Source organism: Impatiens glandulifera, chromosome 6 (assembly GCF_907164915.1).
Source record: "Impatiens glandulifera chromosome 6, dImpGla2.1, whole genome shotgun sequence".
Lineage (NCBI taxonomy): Eukaryota > Viridiplantae > Streptophyta > Magnoliopsida > Ericales > Balsaminaceae > Impatiens > Impatiens glandulifera.
In genome coordinates, this window is record NC_061867.1 from 22,242,568 (window position 1) to 22,266,469 (window position 23,902).

The window sequence follows — 23,902 nt, forward strand, 5'->3', positions numbered from 1 at the left end:
TTTCTTCAGGGGTCTCACTCCCCCCACAAAGTACCCTTCTTTTCTTTGCGGCGGCTATCTTACTTACTATCACCATCGATTCTTCATCTCTGCTCATTTTCCGGCGTCTTTTGAGTTCATTTTCTCCTTTATCTGATCATGGCTGCGGCGCCTCCTCCGGCTGATCGTATCCTTCACTAAATCTCGTCTTTTATCGCTCATTTTACTCTCTTTTATGATTTAATGTATACCCTTTTATTGATACATCTTCTGCTATACTCCATTTGCGTTATGATAAAAAGGGTTTTGTTGGGTTTTATGTTTTTGAATCATAAGGTTCCTAGATTTTCAAAAACTGTTTTTTTAACTGGTGGTTGTTGCAATTCTGGAAACCTTAGCTTGTGTAATAGAAGCTGCAGAGATTTTGCAAAAGTTGAACCTGGACTCAGATTCTAAAACAAAAGCTGCAGGCAACGAGAAGAAGGTACTATTAATTCTGCTGTTTCTTGGATGGTTAGATATTTCAGCTTTTTATTGACCTTCAATTGCTTGAATTTTCAGTACTCATCGGTGAATTCTGGTATCCTGGCAAATGGATTGAGCAAGCCGTTTTGCCCAGATTTTGTGGATCCCAGTTTTTATCTGCCTGATGAATATTCATCTACATACTATTATGGTTTTAATTTGAATTCTTTATTGATAGACAATACAATCTATGTCTTATGTTTTGTTGTCATGTTTATTATTAAGATGATTATTTTTACTCTCTTATTGTGTTTCAGGTAGTGAGTGGGAGAATTATAGTTACTCTAGCAACGATGGAGTCAAGATGCCTCTTGTAAGTTAAAATCACGAGTTTGGATATTGTTTGTACGATTGATTTAGCTGCAATGAGAGACTATAATATTGTTAGGTGACCTAGGTATTGAATATACCAGTAATTTCCTGGCCAAAGTAGAGAAAATAATGAAGTTGGATATGGATAAAATATTTAGGGCTTGGGTTGGTTATGATTGATTCTTGTTATCAATTATTGGGTTTTCATTTCTTGATATGTGATTTAAGAAACTTGTTTGGAATTTCTATCCAAGATCCATGATGGTTAAGGCATAAGAAGCTTGTAGAATTGTAATAAATTCTTGTAATTTGGGATTTATATGTTTTTGTAAAATTTTAAACTTTGTTCTCTTTTAATTGAACTGAATTAGTGTTAGCTTTATAAAGATTGAATACTTTGTTGTATTTAGTTTTGCATTTTGTTCATCGATAGGTTTATGAAGATTTTTGTAATCTTAATTTGTGCAAATGGTTTCTGAATATGTATTCACATACAGGGTGCTTACAATAACAATGGTTCACTTGTGTACCCACAAGGATACAGTTATGCGCCTTTTTATGAACATTACCAATACCCGTCTTCTTATTATCAATCTTCAACACCAAGTAGTGGAGTGGAGACTGCCAATGTAAATTATAGTGCATCTAATGCTGGAGGAAATGGGTTAAATATGCCCAGGCCAGTAAGACCAAATTACCAAAACTCAACATGGAAAAATTCCTCTGTATTATCCGATGGCAAGTCAAAATACATACCGAGTTCTCATGGCAATACTTATTACAATGGAAGGAACCAAAGTCTTTATCCTTTCTCGCACCTCACTGTAAGAACCTCAATCTCAATAGTTTCCATCCTTCCAATTTGAGTGAATTTCAATTTACTCCACTATTATGTTTTGACTGATAAAGTGCATATTGTCTATCGCCAATCGTTGTTAGACCAATTTAGACTAAATAACACAACTTAATTATTTTATTACATTAAAATAAAATAACACATCCTCTAAATGATTAAGTGTTTATTTGAATTAAGTTCATTTGATAACTGATCATGTGAAATCATTTAATTATTTTGGTTGAGCTCAAATTAGGTTAAATAATTAAACTAGAAAATTTGGCTTGAATGACTTAACTCGGTAGTGGTAGTAAGATTAACCGTGTAAATTAATCAAATTATGTTACCATTGGGGTAAACTAGTACTTTAATACTTTTTCATCATTAGTTCCACATTTTATTGAATTGACTTGTATACTGTATCCGAGTACTTAAAATTCAGATATTTTAATTTGGTTTATTGAACATTTGTTTTTCACACTTAAATAACTCAACACTTACTTTGTTTAATTTGTTTTATCATCATATTATATAATTGATCAGTCTCACTTTCTGTTTGTGCCGGCTTATGTTGGCGTTATATGGTTTAATTTAATAAATGCCGCTTTAGTTCTGCAACTCTATCAACATGCTTCATCCACTACCAATTAGATTTAATTATCTGACGTTTGTTGTTTGATCAAAGGGAATGCAACAGACTAGACCTGCACCTGGAATGAACAAATCTGGATTCATGGATAGGATGTACAATCAATATGTAAACATGTTTATGACCAGTGCTGGATATGGACTATCAAGTTACAATCGCAAATTGAGTGGGCGTGGATGGATAGGTAATGATGGCAGGTTTAAGGCCAGAGAGCGAGGTAATGGCTGCTTTAATCATGAGAATGCATATGATGGATTAAATGAATTGAATCGAGGACCTAGAGCTAAAGGGGGATTTAAGAACCAAGGGGAGCTTGAACAGGTTAATTTAGCCATGAAGGGGCAGCATACTCAACTCAATGGTGCCAATAATGAGGAAAAGTTGTCTCCTATATTGAATAAGGATCAATATAACAAAGAGGATTTTCCCGAGGTTTACAAAGATGCTAGGTTCTTCATCATTAAGTCTTATAGTGAGGATGATGTGCACAAAAGTATCAAATATGGAGTGTGGGCAAGCACACCCAATGGAAATAAAAAGCTTGATGCTGCATATAGGGAAGCTCAAGAGGTGTCCGGAGGCTGCCCGACGTTTCTTTTGTTCTCTGTGAGTACACAAATTTGAACCTCCTTGATAAGTTAGTAATTTTACCCCGTTTGGAAACACGTACTATTGAGAATACAAAATAAAAATAAAATAAAATTGAATCTGCATCTGTAAGTTTAGTTTCTAAAAAAAATTGTAACTAGAAAAGTTTCAAGAAAAATAGACCCATTTGAAAACACTTTCTAGATTCTAGATAAATATGAGAAATTGTCAATAAATTTCTTGGCATATCTCACTAAAGTCTGCATCCGAATGTGATCTTGTTTGTAACCATATCCAATGAGATACCTAACAGAAAAAATGTTTCAAAAGAATTTATTGTCTTGATTGGGATTCAGTTCCAAATCCATAAATTGTTATAAAATGAGACTTATATAGTGAAAGACTTAACCCACCAAGGTAGCTCAAGTGAAAGAGTATTACATTTCTTTTTATGAATTTAGGAAAGTTAGCATGACCCTCCACACTTCCACAATCATGAGTTACCTTTGGTCTCTTAAACATCGACTCTTACCACTTGAGCTATCTTAATGGGTTGGGAAAGGAGTCTTACCTAAGAGACCAAAAGTCTCAGGTCCAATTCCCAATAAGAATACCTTATTGGAAGTGGGAGGCTCTGTCTATGAGTGTCATGCTAGCCATGCTAGCTTCCTACAGGGAATAAACACTTTTTTTAGTAAAAAAATTTGAAAGACTTGATAAGTGTTCCAAACTTGTCATACTTGTTTCTCACGTTTGTCCAACAATCTACAGGTGAATGCAAGTGGCCAGTTTGTTGGAGTTGCAGAAATGACCAATGCGGTTGACTTTAGCAACAGTGTTGAATATTGGCAACAAGACAAATGGACAGGCTGCTTCTCTGTGAAATGGCATATAGTGAAAGACATACCAAATAGTCTGTTGAAGCACATTATTCTAGCAAACAACGAGAACAAACCTGTAACTAATAGTCGAGACACACAAGAGGTATATATTACTGGCCTTCTTCTAGTCTGAGAATCTATCTCATTATTTTTTGGTCTTCACAGGTTAAATTGGAGCAGGGGATTGAAATCTTAAAGATTATTAAGAGCCACTCGAGCAAGACTTGCATCTTGGATGATTTTGGATTTTATGAGTCCCGTCAGAAAGTTATACTAGAGAAGAAGGCTAAACAGCAACTGATCAAAGAGAGGGTAAGTTGTAACCTTCATTCAAAAAAGTTTTACTTAAACGCACAAGTTTTTAACGGTCTCCTGTTATAAAACAGATTGCAATTGACAATAAAGAGAGGAATGAATCAACTGCGAAGGCATGCATTCCAAAGTCTGTAGATGTTGCTACGGTTTTGGTTGAAGATAGTTCTGTTGTTTTGAACAATGCTGTTGTAGAGACAGTTAAGGTCAACGTGGGATGTTAAGACTAGATCAATTGTTGCTGAATCTCTTGACTGAATTGAAAGGTGGTCTGGAATGGTTTTTTTCTTTTTCGTGTGGCATATTTGCGTTTCTTAGGATAGGTTGATGAATTTCATGCTTTATGGGAAAATTTTGGTCGTTTGTGAAATTTATTAAGTGAAGAAGGTTTTAAAGTTAGATGGTGGCTCCAACTTGTTTTCATCTGGTAGAAGGTTATCAGAAGAAATTAACAAAGGCCACTGCATTTAGTTTGAAAAATCATAAGGCCAGCATTAAACCTAAGAATATCTAAGTATTCAAACTAATAAAGTAAGTGCTTCGGTTAAGGTTTGAAAAGTGTCTTGAGTTTATTGGTTAAGTTAGAAAATCAATTTTTTTTTAAAACTATTGAAATGTGTTTGATATCCATGGAATTGGGGTCCAATTTTTAAGTAATTCAATTAGTCTAGTTTAATTTTATAGTTCTAAATTTTATTTTTTTAATTTGAAAATGTGAATAAGAAATCAAGGTATTATATTCTATGTTTTAGTATAAAATAAATTCAAACATTTATCCTACATTGAAATACAGTATCCATTGATACCCAAAAAAACATATTTACTTAAAAACAATAATTCAATATAGTTATTACATAAATATTAGAGTAATGCCGGAAAATTCCTTCGTTCCCGACAGATTTGTAAAAGACTTTATTTTGAAATTTTATTTAGCCTCGATTTGTATGTCGAGAATATTTGATTGAGCAGTGATAGAGAGAATTTAATAAAGGGTGAGAAGGGAGAAGAGATAAAATTTATTATATTTTTTAAGCGAGATAAAATTTATTATATTTTTTAAGCGAATCGAATCAGATTACGTTAAGTTATTCCTTCTCAAATTCTCTCCCCAAATAATTTCTCTTTATTCCCTCTCAAATTCTCTCCCCAAATAATTTCTCTTTTTTATTATTTAAAAAATTTATATAAAAACGTATTTTGATATTTCAATATTAATTATAACATTAATTAATTTTTATGATAAAATTTTAAAATAATCGAACCTGATTAAACTTAATTTAAAAGATTATTTATTTAATTAAAAGGTCACTAATTGTATAATTTTATTAGAGATTTTATTAAGTTTGATATTTGAAAAAAAAAAATTAACCCTATATCCTTAGTATCTATTAAAAACGGTCTCTACTTCATAATATTTTAACTATTTCTTTGACAATTTAATTTTATTACATTTTATTTAACTAACTATTTATCAAGTTATACACATTAATTGTTTTTTTTCATTTAAAATTATAAAATATATTTAAATGTTAGTACCTACGATTGATGTCAAAAATTATTGAAAAATTTACCTAAACAATATAAATTAAGGTGTTAGAATTAAAAAAAAATATATCAAACAGACCTTTAATAAAAAAATATTAAAAAAATATTTTTAAATCGTTTTATGTGCAACAAGCAGTTCCATCTCTCAAGTTCATCATTGTGATAAAGAAATGTTCATTTTTTGAATTTTTTGAAAAATAGTTTGGGTCTTCTAATTATCAAAAACAATTAAAAATTAAAAGCCCCAAACAAACAGGCCCTTAAGTAGATGTCTTAATCGTGAATTGGGTCGGATTCACGGGTTTGGGCTGGATTCGACTTGCGATCAATGGATTTGGGCGCCCGGTCAATGCGGAGGCTGATTTCTTGGTCACGCACACTACTACTTAGTTAAAAACCGAGTCTAATGGGTTTTCTCGGTCGAAAATCAAGCCATGCTGAAATCCTCGATCGGATGCTAGGAGCTAGCTGGTTTTTTCGGTCGAAAAGCAAGGGAAGACAAATTCTTCGGTCGTGTGCATAAATCTCGGTTGGACACGGAGAGTGGCTGGTTTTTTTGATCGAAAATAAGGCAAAAAATTATTGGTCGTCTTCCACCTCTAGCAACAAGATATGTGCAGGTTTTGAGAATTCGACTAACACTTCTATTCGTCGATCCAAGGGCATGAGAAGCTTTATCTCCTCATGTAGAATACGATCATCATCATCGTCATTTTGTGGCATTAATCAACGAGAGAGTGGATCGAATTAGTATGAATAGTTATTGAGTAAAAAAATAATTTTTGGCTTTAAGGTTATAATTCAATGCTAGGAGCTTACCAATAGATTCCTTATACATATAGAATCAAATCATACCAAAATATGAACCATGGCTATCAGTTTTAACAAATTTAAGAACTGGATTTTTGGAAATTTCGATTTTTGTGTAAACATGCCTCAAATCAATTGGAATTCATCCAAAATTACTCCTAAGATCTTTTGAAAACATTTAGGATTTAAATTTTCAAGTTACAACTTAAAACATAAATTCGATTTAAAGAATTTTCAAATTCAAATTTAGGTATTTTTGATTAAGTTTGATTTGTAATTTCAGCAGAAACTTTGAAATATCTTATGATTGAATTCAAATTAAGAAAATGTATAATCAAACAATATTAAAGACTGTCGAACTGAAATATAAAATTTTAAAATTGAATATATATCTTGAATTACAACTTGAATTAAACTTAATGTGAGTTGGAGAATACTCATGAACTTTTTATGAAGTTTTTTAATGATCCAGGAACTAGTTTTACAAAAAAGAATCAAAAGTTGAAGAAAATTTTAATGGCAAATTCTGTGAAAGTTGGATTAGAGACTTGATGTTTTGATCATTGCCTATGTCTTGGCTAAAGAGGGATATTTCTAGCCAACCAAAGTATGTATTGAATTAAAGACAAAAGGTCATTAATGACTTTTGTCTTCATTTGATCGTCCTCATCCAATTTGGCCATGATTGTGCCTATGATAGTAGTCAAAATGATCACCATTGTTATGGTGATATTTCAACCTTTGAATCACTCCATTTGTTGAGCATCGACTGAGTTCCACGTTTGAAAATTCAAAAATTTTAGTCTATGTTTATCTAGCTCGTCACGAGGAAGGAGACAAGTCCGTCTTCGTTCCGTTAGTGGCTGGCATTTCGTCTACGTTCGGGCTAACGACGTAAGCGCGCCCGTTAGTGGATCCGATGCTACGCGGAAGCGCTTGACTTCTATTGTAGTGGGCGACGTAGTCTGCTTTGGTTCGTTGGATGATGCATTGGCACTCATCCGATGGTTGCGTGGTTTGTTACAAATGTTTCTTCTCTTTGGAGCTGGTTTGAAATTGATTTTTCTTTATTCCTTTTGTTTTTATTTTCAACATACAAAATATTTTAATAAACATAAATATTATTTTGTCTATTTATTTAATTTGTGTGTATATTTTGGAGATTTTTAAATAATTAATTTGGAATTCAAATGCATATAATATTGATCTTAAATTATTTATTTAATTTGTTTAAGCCCTTTTAAAATTAATTTGGGATCAAATGAATACAAATTTTATCTCAAATTATTTTATTTTGACTTTTATTTTAATTAGTTAGAATTTAATTAATACAATAATTAATCCAATATCTAATCTTGGTTTAGCCTTGTTTTTTTATTATTTTAAATATATTTATTTAAAATAATTATTTAATATTTATAAATTGAGAGATAAAATTTTAGTGCTTACATTTAGACAAAACTATAAATTAAATATTTTTATCATAAAATAAAATATTAATTTTAAGAATCCAATATTTTTAGAGACTAATAATGTTAAAAACTAAATTTAGTTAGAAAAAAATGAAGTTGAGATTAATAAACATAAGTATAATTTTCAAGTTAAACTAAAGTGGATGTGAAAAGGGAAATCTAGAACAATATACAAACGCATTTTTATATTTAAAAAGTGTTTAGAAATTGATAATACACTCCATGTTAAGGAGTTACATGGAGTTTTGGTTTTGAAGATGTGTTTACTCTCTTTTGAGTCGTAGACTCTTATGTTTTAAATTCTTTTGTGTTTTGTATTTGAGATAAACTTAACAATATATTAAACTCAATTGAGTCTATTTTGAATAAAATTAAATAATTTATAGTGAAATCAACTTATTTTCATATCTTACAAAAATAAAATGACTAAGGATGGTATATATATTAAATAATATTATAATATTATTATATTTTAATTTGATTTTTAAAAATGATGTTTTTATAATTGAATTAACAAACACTATGTTTAAGATAAAAATAAAGATGTTAAAGTTATAGAGACATAATAGATACTTTTAAAATTGAGACTCAAATATATATATATTTTTTTTTTATTAAGTTTGGTTAATTCGTTGGTCTATTTCTTTATATCTACCTAGTTTTTGGAGGATCATTCTGGTAAGGATAATCCTTATATCATTATTATCATAAGTAGGTGATACTTGTAAGTTGTATAGGCAAATTAAGCCATTTTAAAATATAAAATTTTATTATTAAATAATTGTATTTTTTTTAAGTTGTAAACTCGAAACATATATATATATCGTATTTAATTTATTATTATTATTTTTAATTTAACCGTTTTAAATTTATGAGCGGGTCAATCCACGACCCGACTCAACTATTAATTTACTCTCACATATATATTCAAACTAATTACTGATTTCGACCCAACAATATTTTTTTTTAAATCTCTCTAAACTAAGTTTAGATGTTAGTGTTCTTTTTTATGTTTTTTTCCTCCTTGAGTTGTGATTTTGATTTGTACATTGCTAGCTAAAGGTTTTTTTGTTTTTTGTTTTTTTTTTTTTTTTTTTTTTTTTTTTTTTTTTATTAAAATGGTTTTTTCTCTCTCCTCTCATTCATCATTTCAATCTTTTTAATCATTTTCTTTTTTTATTTAAAATATCATTTTATCCTTACCAATTTTTCTAAATTTTAAATTATTAAACTCTATTACCCAATGACATGCTCCGTAATTTTTAACAATAGTAAGGACTTAAATGTCTTAAAACTCATTCTACCCAAATAAACTTATTCATATTTCATATAGATTTTGCTGACACTTTAATCAAAATAATCCAAATAAACCTATTTAGGACAAGCCATGAGACATGAGAATCCGACCCTAACACTAAATAGTCGATACTTTGGGATACGTTATTAGTAGAGATGTAAGTATATAAGTGCACAAAATGGATGAATTTTTTGATTTTAAACTCACAATATTATCACCACCGATTTTTCTTTCTATGCAACTCGTGGCTCAACTTTTCTGAGTTGACTCACAATTCAAACAAGTTTGTTAGTTAATTCGATGATATTCAATATTGTTGGGGTTAAAATAAATTTTAAATTGCATGAATAATAATAACTTTTTTTTAAAATTTTGATTTTAAAGAATAATTTTGGTCCACCATATTGTTCTAAATACCTCATTTAAAACCCCTTTTTAATTTATTTTTATATTTGGATCATAAATTGTAAAATATATTTGTAATTAATTTTAGTTAAATAAAAACTTATTTTTACTTCTAATTGAAAACAATAAAGTATAAAATTGGTATTTGTGAAAAACTTATAAAGGAAATGTTACTAAAAGATAAAAGTAGAGGGACCTGTTTCAAAATCTTACTTATTCTATAACTCTATAGAGTGTTTGAAGAAGATCTAGGTTTTCTTTTTCGTCCGTGTTTCCATCTTCAAGAAGCTGTGCTTTCTTCTAAACAAGGGTTTATTCTAGGTCTCCATTTGATTTAAAGTTATCATTTTTCCATAGTCTAGACGAATCAAAGAAATGGGTTTCCAACCTTATGGGATTCAGTCGATGCTTAAGGAAGGCCACAAACATCTCTCTGGACTTGACGAAGCAGTTCTCAAGAATATCGATGCCTGCAAGCAGCTTTCCACCATCACCAGAACTTCACTCGGCCCAAATGGTTCGTATTTTCATTCACTTATTCTTGTCTTCCAAGATCACCGGGATCTGATACTTTTCTCTTTTTTCAAATCTCAGGCATGAACAAGATGGTTATCAACCATCTAGACAAGCTTTTTGTTACTAATGATGCGGCTACCATTGTAAGTGAGCTTGAGGTTCAGCATCCTGCTGCCAAGCTTTTAGTTTTAGCAGGTAAGGCTCAACAAGAGGAAATAGGAGATGGTGCAAACCTCACAGTTTCGTTTGCGGGAGAGCTGCTTCAAGGTGCAGAAGAGCTAATTAGGATGGGACTGCATCCAAGTGAGATCATTACTGGGTATACAAAGGCCATTGCCAAGGTTTGTTTGTTTGTTTTGTTTTTTTATGGTATTTACAAGAGGAGCTTTTTCTGCTGAGTACTAATCTTATTTCATGTTTGTAGACTATTGAAATCTTGGATGAGCTGGTTGAGAAGGGATCTGAAGTTATGGATGTGAGGAGTAAGGATGAAGTTATTAGAAGAATGAAAGCGGCTGTTGCAAGCAAGCAATATGGACAAGAGGATGTCTTATGTTCTTTAATTGCTGATGTAACTTCTCTTACAGATTTCATTCAGGACTCCATATTTTGTTTTCTGTAAATATTTATTATTGAGATGTTTTTGCTTTTAGGCATGTATACAAGTCTGTCCCCAAAATCCTGCCAACTTTATTGTGGATAATGTCCGCGTGGCAAAACTGTTGGGTGGAGGGTTGAACAATTCGACTATTGTTCGTGGTATGATTTTGAAGAATGATTCTGTTGGAACTATAAAGAAAGTGGAAAAGGCAAAGGTAAACATTTGTTTGCTAACTGTTGTTATATGTTATTATTGAAGTCCTTGTATAGATGCTTTCATACCCAGATCAACTTTTTATGCAGGTTGCTGTTTTTGTTAGTGGTGTTGATACATCTGCAACTGAAACCAAAGGAACAGTTCTTATTCATAGTGCAGAGCAGGTATTTGGATTTACTTCTTCTGTAAATTTCTGATTTTACCCTGCATTTTCTGAAATGTGTTTTAAACTTTTAGTTTCCATTTGAATCTACCAACTACTATTTGTTTAGACATTGTTTTCTCTATACTATGCATATGAGAACCTGCATCAGTTGTTTTCTTATATTATGATAAGATAAGTGAACTTTTATTTGCTTGGTATTGTCACAATCACGATTTCATTGGAAAAACGTCAAAGTTAAAATTGAAAGTAAATTTTTTCTGTTCAGTATAATTTTTTTCCAACATCCAATCGTCAAACTTAAAGTTGAAAGTGATTTGCTTTTTGTTTGGTATAATTATTTTTTTTGGGATGATGATTACTTATTTTTAGATTATGATCCAGATTATAGTTTGAATTTTGTTGCTTCAATAGGTATACAAATCCTTTTCAACATCATATTGTAATTTTTTGTTTCATTTGGCATAGATATTTTTTTCTTTGTCATAACCAAATACTTTATCATGATCAGATTATTGTGATTTTTGCTAAACATTACTAATGTAGATTTTTCAGATCACGAACATTATAATTTTTGGATACCAAAACAGATTATTTCCTTACTTTCCTTCTAAATTTAATGCAAATATCTTACTTCTGTTAGAATTGATTTGTGCTATAGTTCATTGATAACATGCTTTTTATAATGTGATATGCTTCAGCTAGAAAATTATGCAAAAACAGAGGAAGCTAAAGTTGAGGAGTTAATCAAAGGTGTTGCTGAGGCAGGCGCTAAAGTTATTGTTAGTGGGGCGGCAGTTGGAGAGATGGCCCTTCACTTTTGTGAGCGCTACAAGTATACTATCTATCCATGATCTTTCATGTTTTATAATACTTTCTTGTTATCAACTTATATGCAACATTGGCTCCATTTTGAAAAACTTATTGTTTGGAAACTAAATTTAGTCATACAAATTTATATTTTTATTATTGTTTTTGTATGTGAAACCGGTTCAAGATATGATTAGAATCTTTTTGAATGGGGGATATGGTGTAAGAATTCAATAAACTAGAAGGCACCTTGTGCTAATTCTTCATTTGCAATAGAAAATGAACCATATCACGTGTAAGATGCTTCTTTTATATGTAATATTTCTTGTAGTGAAGGTAGGAGGATTAGGTCAAATTATGATTGTTCAATATCTTGTTACATTTTCCTTTATGTAGGTATGGTGCACTATTTCTTTGTGCATTGTCTGCTCATTTAAAGCCTATGATTGATATATTTTCATTTCTTTATGATCTGCCAACAGGCTTATGGTATTGAAAATCAGCTCCAAATTTGAACTAAGACGATTTTGTCGAACTACTGGTGCTGTTGCTATGGTAAGCATATTGGTTTAGTTTCTTTCTTCCAAGATGATGGTGCTCCTTCAAATTACTTTTTGACATGCTCATTTATTTTGGTGCAGTTGAAGCTTGGTCTGCCAAATCCAGATGACCTTGGTTATGTGGATTCTGTATCAGTGGAGGAAATTGGTGGAGCTAGGGTAATGCCCTAATATATTGTTGTTTGTGTCCTGTTCTCTATGGAATTCCCTTTTGTCCATGTTTTACTTAAATATCTCTAAATGTATGCATTTTAGGTTTCCATAATTAGGAATGAAGAAGGTGGGAACTCTGTTTCAACTGTGGTTTTACGTGGAAGTACTGATAGCATATTGGATGATCTGGAAAGAGCGGTTGATGATGGTGTCAATACGTACAAGGTAGTTTCTTCTATAATATTTTCTTTGAACATGTTTTACGTAGTTTTCTTTTTTGTTGAAATAATCGATTGAAAAAACCTTGATGAAAAGTGTGGATTATTTGAGTTAAATGACTAAAATATTCATTTTATTTAATATTTTTAAATGTTGTAAAAAATAAAGTAAGGGTATTTTATTTGATGATTTGATTGATGATTCAATATGGGGTTATTTTGATTAAATCTAAGGCGTTGTTCAAAATTTGGTTATTTGAATAACCAAGGGTGGTTATTCAAATGACAATGTTCGTTTTGGGTTATGAAAAGTGAGTTATTTCGGTAAAAGACTTAAAGAGCTTCGTTATGTGGTTCTTGTCAGGCAATGTGCAGGAACAGCCGTATGGTACCTGGAGCTGCAGCTACAGAAATTGAATTAGCTAGAAGATTAAAAGAGTTCTCATTCAAAGAGATAGGGTAACTTCCAGTTAAAACTTAGTTCTTTTACTTCACAACCTTCCATTTAATTAAAGTGTAATTTATTCTTTGAAAAATCTTTTGTTTTGAAGACTTGATCAATATGCTATTGCAAAATTTGCTGAGTGCTTTGAGATGGTTCCTAAAATTTTGGCTGATAATGCTGGTCTGAATGCAATGGAAATTATTTCCTCCTTGTATGCTGAGCATGCATCTGGAAACACTAATGTTGGTATTGACCTAGAGGAAGGTGTATGCAAGGACATCTCTACATTGAATATTTGGGACCTCTATGTGACCAAGTAAGTTTATTATTTCTTAATATGTTTTTTTTACTGTTTAAAGTCTTTTGTTAATCTTAATCTCTGAATTTTGCTCAACTTTTTTTAATATGGTGATTATTGGGATGTATTGTGATGAACACCAACTTACAAAAGAATGTTATTTACATATCAACTCTTACGCTGCATATCATAATTGAAATGTTAGTACAAAATAATTATTTCAATTTTTGTAAAGATGATTAGCTTCTTGGATACATAAACAGAGATAAAATTTTGAATTTGTCACTATCTGTATTTGGATCATAGAAACAATTTTAAAAAAATGTTTCCAAATGGGTGTATACTACCTGCATTTATTATCCCATTACTGCAACTACAACAGGATAAATAAGGTTCAATCAATCTTTGTGCAGGTTATTTGCTCTAAAATACGCTTCAGATGCTGCTTGCACGGTTCTACGAGTAGATCAGGTAATTGTTGATATATTGTTGCTCTCTTCCTTTATCTTTTTCAATTTGCATGCTTATTGCTTATACAAAATTGGTGTTTCTCCACTGTATCGAGTTCTTGTCATAATCACGAGCTTTGATGTTTTTCAGATTATAATGGCTAAACCTGCTGGTGGCCCTAGGAGAGGAGACCAACCCGCTGGGATGGATGAGGATTGATTCCTTATAACTATTCTGAATCATCTAAATGCATGTTTGGTTTTCTTCTTATTATGAGCATTAATTTTGTTTATCATGTAGTAGTTTTGAAGAGGGTTCTTTCTTTGTGTTCACTTTTGGTTTGTGTTGCTTCTCCAACTGAGGAAGACTATTATTTATGTTTTGTAAGCCATGCTTATAGGGTTTTTTCAATTATGACTACTTTTAATCTTTTTTTCAATGTCTTTGTGTGGAGATTTATCTTATTTAGAATTAGTTATGTTTATTTAGTTGCTTCACATTAAACTGTGTTTTCTAAATTAGGTTTTTTTTTATGGAAAACATTTCTGAAATAGTTATTATGAGCAAAGCTGTCAAAAGTGCGAGTTAAGTAGTAAACTCGTTCGAGCTTGCGAGTTGGCCCAACAAGTCATGAAACAAATAATATTTGAGAATTTATTAATTTTTGTATTTAATAAATAAAATAAATTTTAAGGAAACTCTTACGGTAAATTTTATGACTTTACATATTAAAATGATTTTACGTAAATTTTCGTTTTTAACCTCCCAGTAAAAAGTGTGCTTTTGTTCAAATGAGTAAAATAACAAAAATGAATTAAATTGAATATTTGTGCTTTTGTTCAAATGAGTAAAATAACAAAAATGAATTAAATTGAATATTTTTTTATAGCTCAAAAAATTATAAATTTTTTGCAGTAAGTTTATAAATTATTTTTGATCTCTCTGAAAATTTTTAAAATTTTCGGAACACTTTCTGAAAAACACTTATTCTAAATGAGCTATATCGGGAGTTTCGTAACCTAGAAAAATTCCAAATTAGAATGTGACATGTTTATAAAAATATGTTTGACATGTACAAAAACTCTATAGATTTTCCAACTCTTTTGGGAAAATTCTTGATTTCTATTGTTGTATATTTCGAGGCTCCAACTCTCTTCTTCTATCTTTAATTCACATCTCTATACATTTATGAAGTCATTTTTTTTTTTATAAAATTATAATTCAGATTAACCAGCAAACTTCCAAACAAATAGACAAAACGACGAGTTCACATGTGTGTCTAACGAGAGTTCATATTCCAATTTAGGATATCAGAAGTCAGAACTCATAATGCAAACATTTAACGTACTTTCACAAACAAATATTCAACTACATTCAAAGACTATCTCACGAGATAGGCAAATAAGACATAGTTGTTTCGTCTAAAGTATCGACTCTTAAAGATAATAATATGAACTTCTAATTTTTCTTAAACCCAACCAAATTAAAACAAGGAAGATTTCATTAGCAGGAGATTTCATTTGTTTGTGGCTATACTGAATTTCCCTATGTAGATACTGCGAGAAATGATTCGTTAACTTCGCCACGGTTGATGACATTTTCTTGTCCTTGGCCTCCAATCTATCATGTAAGGCTTGTTACATGCATTCAAATCCAGTACTCTTAGTATACACTACTCAGAAATTTAGTTCAAACAGCTTTGAGTTTATATATAAGAAGTTGCAGTTTTGATGAATTTCATCGTAAAAACCTAGCAATGTCATATATCTATATGATTCAAACATGTAAATGAAGCTATATATATTCTCTATTACGAAAATGATTTGCAATTTCTTCTTCTTCTTCTTGAATACTTTCTTTCCGTCTTTGGATCACAAACCTAATTATGTCCTTTGTATCAAGGGCTGTGTTTCGCCATAATCTTGCTCTGCTGTTGCAACCACATTTGTTGTTGTTGTTGTTGTTGCAGGTTCTCTGAATTCATTACTGATCTACCAAAACTTTGATCACCACCAACTGGATTATACTGCGACGCAAATGGATCACCAGTCCAGAAAACAGGAGAAGCTGCTTTGAACGTTGGGGAAGAAAATATATCTTCATTGAATGGTAAACTTGCATGGGATTGGGATTGGGATTGGTACATTGATTTCTCATCGATTTCTTGCGTTTCTTGGAGAAATGGATTATAATACTTGGTTGAATTCTGTTGGTTTGATGATGGATTCATTACTGTTTGACAGGTTTCTGTAAGCACAAGCTCCCAATTAACTTCTGAATATTGTGGACCTTTTGACAAGAAACTTGGTAGTTGTAATCCTTCTTTTGGTTTAGTTTCTTCAAGTAACACCATTTCCCAACCGATCCCTGAAACAGGTTCGATCGTCTGTTGTTCTTTATCGTTCGTCCAGTCATCTAATAGATCCACAGCTGTGTTTGAGATTGGTAGCGATCTTGTTGATAGCGTGTCGTCATTCTCACTGTTGGTGTTACTCTGTATCGATTTCTTCTCAATCTGATCATGATTGGTGATTAAATACGTCTCGAGATCAATCGAAATTGATGGTTGATCTTTCCCATACGAAAGCTCAGTCGCGCTAAGTAGATCTTCAAGTGACGTATCGGGAGATGATGAAGAGCCCAATTTGGAAGTGTTAACAACAGTTTGTGGGGGAAATCTCGGCTTGATCATTAGTGGAAAAGAAGATTCATCCTTCAAAAACTCTTTTAATGTCTTCAACAATTCATCTGATATCGTTTGAACACTCGGGTACTCTGAAGTTCTACCCACGCCAATGATCTTACAGAAATCGTAAAAAACAGAGAGTTTTTCGAACTGCTTGGTGGCTTTTACGCAAGCTTCGAACGCGATTATGCACGTATTGTATTGTAGATGGAAGAAGCTATCGAGTAGGAGTGCTAGCCCGTCGGATATATCCTTGTATAGATCGAAACTCTCTTGAACAATCGCGTATAGAGAAGTTTTCACCAAAAGGTTCATTTTCGCTGCTCCAGTTGGCCTGGTGGAAATTGCTCTTTCGAGCAAATTCTGCCAGCATGAGATCTTGTCTAGAAGCATTCCAGGCTTCATATCGCGAATAGTTTCGTTGTTGTTAATCTTCCTCGGGTTTGTGGTTCTTCTACGTTGGAGCTTACCCGTTAGAAAGCAGTCTAGACGTTCGCCCAAGTACTCAGCAAACGTCTGAACAAAGCCCGAGTAATCCCACGGGCTAGACGAGCTGGAATCATCTTTAAATGAAGATAGATTTAGAATCTTGGAACCACGTTTCATGGCATGTAGGATTTCTCGTGGGAAATAAGGATCTCCATCTTGGAAAATTCGAAGGACTAGGATTAGAGACTTAACTGCAACTGCCCAGCTGCGTGTTCGCGTGATTCGTTTCCCAATTGCGCGGGCGCAGACTGATGCGTTCATCTTGTTTGAGGAAACAAGGGTGAGGATTTGGTTGATGTAGCGATAATCAACAGGGATTGAATCATCATGGGTGGTGGCTTTTAGAACGGCTACTTCAACACTTGATGTGGCTGTGTATGATGAAACTTTGGCTAAACCAATGCTGGTTTGATCTTTAACAGCTCCTATGGCTTTCTTGAGTTTACTGGGCATTGTATTGGGTATGAATCTTAATTTAGTTTTGTTTGTTTCTTACATGCATAGAGTGAAGAACTAAGTCTAATAATTGTTCTGTTTTGGGATGTTTTTGTGTCTGTTTTTTCGCCTTGAGGCTCTCACGTCCAGTTTTTTTGGCTGGGCAAGCTTTTATGTCGACAGTTACGTGGCTACAACTACTCTTTTGACCAAGTTCAAGGACAGAATCATTGACAAGTAAGTTTATTGATTTCAACCAATTTTGAATTCCAATTTGTTTTTATATTTGATCAAATTCTTATTTGAGAATAGAAATAAAATCGGTTTTATCCAATAGGGTGAGACTTTTTGAAATGGACAGAATTAATTAATAATTTTTGTTTAAAAATTATTTTAATATTTTGTAAATGAAATGATATTTACATGTATTTTTTTCTTTCAGATTTACGTAATCTAATTTGTCTAGAATGGTTCGAGGAAACATTTGAATTTTTTTGAAAAACATTAGATCTGATATTTGTTTATAACATAACTTTAGAACGATTTATCGTTGTTTTATGATTGATCAGTTTTAAATTTTTTTTTTTTGAGATATAAGTACGATAAATTCGCGAATGCAATTAATTGATTACCAAAAAAAAGTGAGAAATTTGCTAAATGTTTTTTACAAATTTGGTAAATTAGTTACTAAATTAAATACTAAGTTAAAATAAGAAGATTTTATTTCGTTTGTTTAGAAGAAAGTCTAAGATTGTTAAAATTTTGATGGTTGAAACTTATATGACACAATTTAAAATTCGTGTCCCAAAAAAAAAAATAATTGAGCTTTTATACTATTTTTTAGAATATATATATATATATATATATTATCCATTGAAATTATTTAAATAACTTAACATAATTAAAAATTATTTCAATTCTCATTTTATCTATTAAATTATTTAATTTATTAATTAAAATATTAAAATACCTTTTATTTTTAATATTAAATTTTATTTTATTATTATATAATAATCCCCTTAAATATTTTATCAAAAAAATCTATATTTTCTCAAAATCATCCTCATTATTACTTTTTTAAATAACTAATTTATTTAAACAAGATCTTAGCTTGATTCATAGCTGTTATTTGGATTGTTTTTAAATAATTCAAATACCTCTATATTTTCTAACAATCAAATCAAATATTAAAAATATTAAAAATAATCTTATTTTATAATTTAAATTTAAATACAAACAATATTTTAATTATTTAGACAAAATAGTTATGTTTTCATCAAATAATCTCTCATTTTGTATTCATTAATTAGCAGAGTAACTTTCAATTACTCATTTTGCTTATTAAATTTGTGTTGTCTATACTTCCCAACTGGTATTTATAATTTAACTTGTTAATTCTTAATCCCTTGACTAAAATATTCTAATTCATTTTAAAGTGCATAACTAAATATTAACATAAACAAAACTAGTTGGAATAGTAAAACTAGATGCAAAGTTCATGAATTGAGCTTTTTTTCATCGATAAAAATTAAAGAAAATGGTCGTTTTCAAATAAACTGTACTCATAAGAGCAGAATGTTGGGAATGATATACAATGCAATGCTTTTGTCATTTTATTCCAAAACAACAATTAAAAACATAATAGATTTGACATCTAATGACAAGAGGATGTTTTTCCTTGAAGTTTCCTTATAGCAGCCTGATGAATTCATAAGTTTTCCAAACTTGTAAGTTTCTTTTTTCAAAGATTTTAGAACTTGTATAAGAATACAACGACCCCCCTAACCTAACTTCATTTCAGTTTTGTTATCACAGAAGAGAAAGGGAAAGTGAATTAAATTTTGTCTCTTTTTAAGAAATACAGGGTAAGTAGTTTATTATGAGTCTGTCAGTTAACATATACACTTAACTAATTGTGATCATTCTTTTCGACAGTTTTCGCAGATCTTCTTCTTCACCAAGATGGATGTCCAACTGATACATATGGGGATTTTATTAACAATGCTTGTAAACTTATTTATGTTACCTTATTTGGGCCTTTCAGCAAGTAATAATGAAGAAAGTGTTATTAGAATTGGACTTGTGAAGAGAAAGCTGGACTTATTTGACATAAATAGAGAGAAAACTCTCATGGCTTCTTCTTTGAGAAATCATTATAATGAGTATATGAATATGAATTCTCAGCATTTTGAAGGAATGATGAGCATTGGCACTCCATTCCGTGACTTAAATGTCATTTTTAACACTGGAAGTTCTCATCTATTTGTTAGTTTCCTTCTCTTTATACTTTTCAAAACTTTCTCTTAATTATTTCCTCTGTTTCTTCAGAGGTTTCACCGTTTCAATGTCGTGCTCTCTTTGATGCAGCTTTCTCGTCATTCCAATTCCAAGTATAAGGCGGGATATTCAAATACTTATAGCAAGAAAGGTATGTTTTTCTTCCATATTTATTTTTGCAAGGATCTGGTTAGTTGGATTGTCTAAGTCCTTTGTTTTGTAGTAATTTTTGAAAAGTGAAACATGTTTTCCATTAATCCCCAGTTCAAAGTTATGACATGACTTGTCATAAATTCAAGAAAATAAAACTACAAAAAAAAAAGAGTTATCAAACTCAATCTCTCAAGTCTCAACAAATATAAAAGGCAAAATCAATCAAATCATAGGAACTGAAATCAATATCGATTCTAGCCTTCTTATTACTATGATTCGCCTCCCCTTTATGTGAGCATAATAGTCCACATCTGTGTGATGCTTATGTGTTTTTCGTATTTTCTTGATTTTTTTATTCTTCTCCGGAGAGTGTACCGAGTAAATTAAAATTAAACATTTACAATTCATTTATTAATAAACTTATAGTAATTGATTTTTGAATGATCATTTGTTTTAGAAAAAACTTAACTAAAATCTGGTTTAATAAAAGGACATAATGCCATTTTCTCAAATAATACCTAAACTCAAAGTGGGATTTGATTTGTGGCAGGTTTTTTCAGCAAGGACCATGTTAGATTTGGGGACATGGTTGTTAAGAACCAGGTAAATCTGAGGAAGCAACCAAACAAAAGAACAAAAAGGAAGCTTCCTTTTTCGTAATCTCTTCCATTCCTTAGGACAATACTAATTCCCCTATTTTTGGTTGTGTTTTCTCTTTTTGTCATTGATCAGGACTTCACTTTTCTGGCTTCAAGATTTGATGGCATTGTAGGACTTGGTTTTCAAGATATCTCAATACAGAATTCTACAGTTCCTATCTGGTAATTATTATTGTAACTAACTTAGAAAAACAAATTGCTGTCTTTTCATTAATTATTCGTCACAAATTATATTAGGAAAAACATGGTCGATCAAGGTCTCATCAGTAAGCCCGTTTATTCGTTTTGGTTGAACCAAAATGCTGGAGAAATCGTTTTTGGTGGCATGGATAGCAGTCATTACATGGGTACTCATACTTATGTTCCAGTCACAAATCAAGAGCATAATTGGCAGGTCTGATTCCAAAAACAAAATAGAAGTTTCCTTATTTAATATATGTGTCTATTCTACTCAAATTAATCTAGTTTTTTAATCTCCCAGTTTGCAATGAACGATGTTCTACTAAATGGGAAATCAACAGGTACAGTTTATTTCATGATATAATTGTTCTTAATTGGACTCTAATTAAGATCTCTCTTTGTAAATCACATCAGGTTTTTGTTCCAATGGTTGCTCAGCCACTCTAGATTCTTCTACCTCCTTATTGGCAGGACCACGAGTATGTAACTAACTACGATATTTCAACAAAATTTTAAAAGTATCGAATAAATATGTAATTCCAGTTCCATTATATTCCAAATCAGGACGCGATCGCACAAATCAATCGCGAGATTGGAGGAGTACAGTTCATCAATCTAGTTTGCAAGTCTGTTGTCACACAATATGGATTGACCATTTTAGATATGCTGCAACAACAGGCATGGATTCATTAGAGACAAATTAATCAATATAAACAAAAACTATAAATGCTTCAAAATGTGAATTATTTTTACTAATTTCTCATGGTATGCAGGCTGACCCACAAATTGTCTGCCCACAAATTGGTTTATGCACATCAATTTCTACAAATGGTGATGAAAGGTAAAAAATAGCAATTATCCACATGTTATAAATAGTTGACCACATGAAACTCATTGATTTTTTTTTGTGGAGCAGCATCGGTATTAAGAGCGTAGTCGATGATGCTACATCAGGTCCAAACGTAATGTGCACGGCTTGCCAAATGATCGTGGTTTTCGTTCAGAACCACATTAGACAAAATCAGACTGAGGATCAAATACTAACCTTCATTGATCAGGTGAAAAAGAAACATACATATGTTTTTTTTGTTTGTTTATGTTTTGCAAATGACAAACCATCTTATAAAAATCCAAAAATAATTGAATACAACTTGAAACAAACACTAGTGGTTGGATTGAGCTGTTTTATTTGATCTATTTATTGCAAATGAACACCAGTTATGTGAAAGGCTGCCTAATTCTATGGAAGAAGAATATGAACTTGACTGCAATTCTCTATCGACAATGCCCAATGTCTCCTTCACAATTGGCGATAGAGAATTTGATCTCTCCCCTCACCAGGTTAATAATAATATTTGTTATTTAAGTTTTACGGTTTAGAGTTTAGGGTTTATAATTTATTTCTGATAAAAAAATGATTCGTTATCATCAGTATATCATGGAAATTGGCGAGGGAAACACAAGACGATGTACGAGCAGATTTACGGCTTTGAATGTAGACTCATCAAAACCGGCTCAATGGTAATTAATTCTCTATATGAAAATATGGATGATAATTTTGTAGTAATTTTATTTATTTGGGTAAATTTTGATTTTGGATGCAGGATTTTGGGGCAAGTGTTCATGGAAAAATACCACACAGTGTTTGACCATGGGAACATGACAATTGGATTTACTGAGGCCATGTGAAAGAATATTTTACTTATTGCTGCAAATATATATTTACTGCTGTTTCTAGTCATATTTTTCATTTCCTTATATAGTGTGTATCATTCTCATCAAAATTACAATGTTTTGTTTTTGTAAACAAACATTTTGGAATAAATTCTTGTAAAATATTGCTATCCATCTTATTATACTATTGCAGTTACAAACAATAATTTTAATACGTGTGTGATTTATATAAAGTCATATGATTTTTAAACAATTTTGATTTTATAAAAAGAAAGTGAATTTATATATATAAATTAAAAAAAGTTATAATTTATATAAATAATTAAATTAATATAATTAATTTTGTAAATATAATTTTTGTTCAGTGATCTTATTATTTTTTAATTAATTTTATAAATTGATAAATAGTTAATTCTAATTATTCAAATAAAGAATTATATATAAAAAATTAATTTATAAATAATATAAAATAATATCACAAAATCAAACAAAGAATTTATCCGCTAAATAGTATATCAAATTTGTAAATATTAATAATGATAAGTAATGAAATAAAATAATTCAAATAAATCAATAAATCTGTATTCAACTAAATAATATATTAAAAAGAAACAATACAAATGAGAAATAAATTATCTCTTATGTTAATCTATAAGAGGACCAAAGAAAAAAAAAAGACTTTTTACTTTCTATATAAATATTTTAATAAGGAAAAAAGTTATTGTATTATATATATTTTTAAATTTTTTAATATATAAAAATATTTAATTATATATATATATAATAATATTCATATAAAATACTTTTACGATTATAGTAGTTTAATTAAAACTGAAAAGTGAGATTTTAATATAAATATTTAGAAATAAAAAATTGAATTAATAAATACATACAAACATCTATATTTAAAATATTTAATATTTGAATTTGTCAAAAAAAATGTATCAAAACTATTATATTATAATATTAATTATATTAGTTAATAAATTATATATATTGAATTATATGATTAATATATTAAATTAAAAATAATTAAAATAAATATTAATATTTATTTTAATTTAGAGGAGTGATAGGAGAGAGAATTTAAGGAAGGAAATGATGAAGAGAATGATGTGTTACTAATTGAAAAAGAGATAAAAGGTGAGAAGAGAAAAAATAGAAAAATTTTATTATTTTTTTAGCTAATCAAATTGTGCAATATCATCCTCTTTAATATATATATATATATATATATATATATATATATATAAATAAATATATAAATAGAAAATATAAGAAAATATTTAAAATATATTTATATTTATAT

The 23,902-nt window shown here is 30.4% G+C and overlaps 4 protein-coding genes across 4 annotated transcripts; 3 read left to right on the forward strand and 1 right to left on the reverse strand.

The window, feature by feature from the left end:
- On the forward strand, nt 1-4,383 carry LOC124941816 (YTH domain-containing protein ECT4-like). Its single transcript, XM_047482170.1, has 9 exons — nt 1-166; nt 390-463; nt 541-655; nt 762-817; nt 1,314-1,640; nt 2,337-2,906; nt 3,660-3,872; nt 3,935-4,081; nt 4,156-4,383. The coding sequence occupies exons 1-9, from the start codon at nt 139-141 to the stop codon at nt 4,303-4,305; spliced, it is 1,680 nt and encodes a 559-aa protein (XP_047338126.1). The 5' UTR covers nt 1-138; the 3' UTR covers nt 4,306-4,383.
- A 5,487-nt stretch (nt 4,384-9,870) lies between these two features.
- LOC124941817 (T-complex protein 1 subunit theta-like) lies at nt 9,871-14,475 on the forward strand. The gene is made up of 13 exons (XM_047482171.1): nt 9,871-10,127; nt 10,205-10,467; nt 10,551-10,697; nt 10,780-10,941; nt 11,030-11,107; nt 11,808-11,941; nt 12,399-12,471; nt 12,558-12,635; nt 12,732-12,854; nt 13,212-13,306; nt 13,399-13,608; nt 14,004-14,061; nt 14,191-14,475. The coding sequence occupies exons 1-13, from the start codon at nt 9,986-9,988 to the stop codon at nt 14,257-14,259; spliced, it is 1,632 nt and encodes a 543-aa protein (XP_047338127.1). The 5' UTR covers nt 9,871-9,985; the 3' UTR covers nt 14,260-14,475.
- A 1,462-nt stretch (nt 14,476-15,937) lies between these two features.
- LOC124943359 (clathrin coat assembly protein AP180-like) lies at nt 15,938-17,889 on the reverse strand. Its single transcript, XM_047483873.1, has one exon. It carries the CDS (start codon nt 17,666-17,668, stop codon nt 15,938-15,940), a length of 1,731 nt encoding a protein of 576 aa, XP_047339829.1. The 5' UTR covers nt 17,669-17,889.
- A 1,544-nt stretch (nt 17,890-19,433) lies between these two features.
- LOC124941818 (phytepsin-like) lies at nt 19,434-22,301 on the forward strand. Its single transcript, XM_047482172.1, has 12 exons — nt 19,434-19,515; nt 19,586-19,915; nt 20,018-20,078; nt 20,631-20,683; nt 20,813-20,901; nt 20,977-21,133; nt 21,221-21,260; nt 21,334-21,398; nt 21,484-21,597; nt 21,693-21,760; nt 21,836-21,977; nt 22,138-22,301. Exons 2-12 carry the CDS (start codon nt 19,613-19,615, stop codon nt 22,297-22,299), a joined length of 1,254 nt encoding a protein of 417 aa, XP_047338128.1. The 5' UTR covers nt 19,434-19,515; nt 19,586-19,612; the 3' UTR covers nt 22,300-22,301.
- The last annotated feature ends 1,601 nt before the right edge of the window (nt 22,302-23,902 follow it).

Coding starts and splice junctions, on each gene's coding strand:
- LOC124943359 (XM_047483873.1), bottom strand. CDS start 17,668: ATGCCCAGTAAACTCAAGAAAGCCATAGGAGCTGTTAAAGATCAAACC.
- LOC124941817 (XM_047482171.1), top strand. CDS start 9,986: ATGGGTTTCCAACCTTATGGGATTCAGTCGATGCTTAAGGAAGGCCAC. Junction 11,108..11,807: donor TTATTCATAGTGCAGAGCAG/GTATTTGGATTT, acceptor GATATGCTTCAG/CTAGAAAATTATGCAAAAAC. Junction 14,062..14,190: donor CGGTTCTACGAGTAGATCAG/GTAATTGTTGAT, acceptor GATGTTTTTCAG/ATTATAATGGCTAAACCTGC.
- LOC124941818 (XM_047482172.1), top strand. CDS start 19,613: ATGGATGTCCAACTGATACATATGGGGATTTTATTAACAATGCTTGTA. Junction 20,079..20,630: donor AAATACTTATAGCAAGAAAG/GTATGTTTTTCT, acceptor GATTTGTGGCAG/GTTTTTTCAGCAAGGACCAT. Junction 21,761..21,835: donor TCTACAAATGGTGATGAAAG/GTAAAAAATAGC, acceptor TTTGTGGAGCAG/CATCGGTATTAAGAGCGTAG.
- LOC124941816 (XM_047482170.1), top strand. CDS start 139: ATGGCTGCGGCGCCTCCTCCGGCTGATC. Junction 1,641..2,336: donor ATCCTTTCTCGCACCTCACT/GTAAGAACCTCA, acceptor GTTTGATCAAAG/GGAATGCAACAGACTAGACC. Junction 3,873..3,934: donor ATAGTCGAGACACACAAGAG/GTATATATTACT, acceptor TGGTCTTCACAG/GTTAAATTGGAGCAGGGGAT.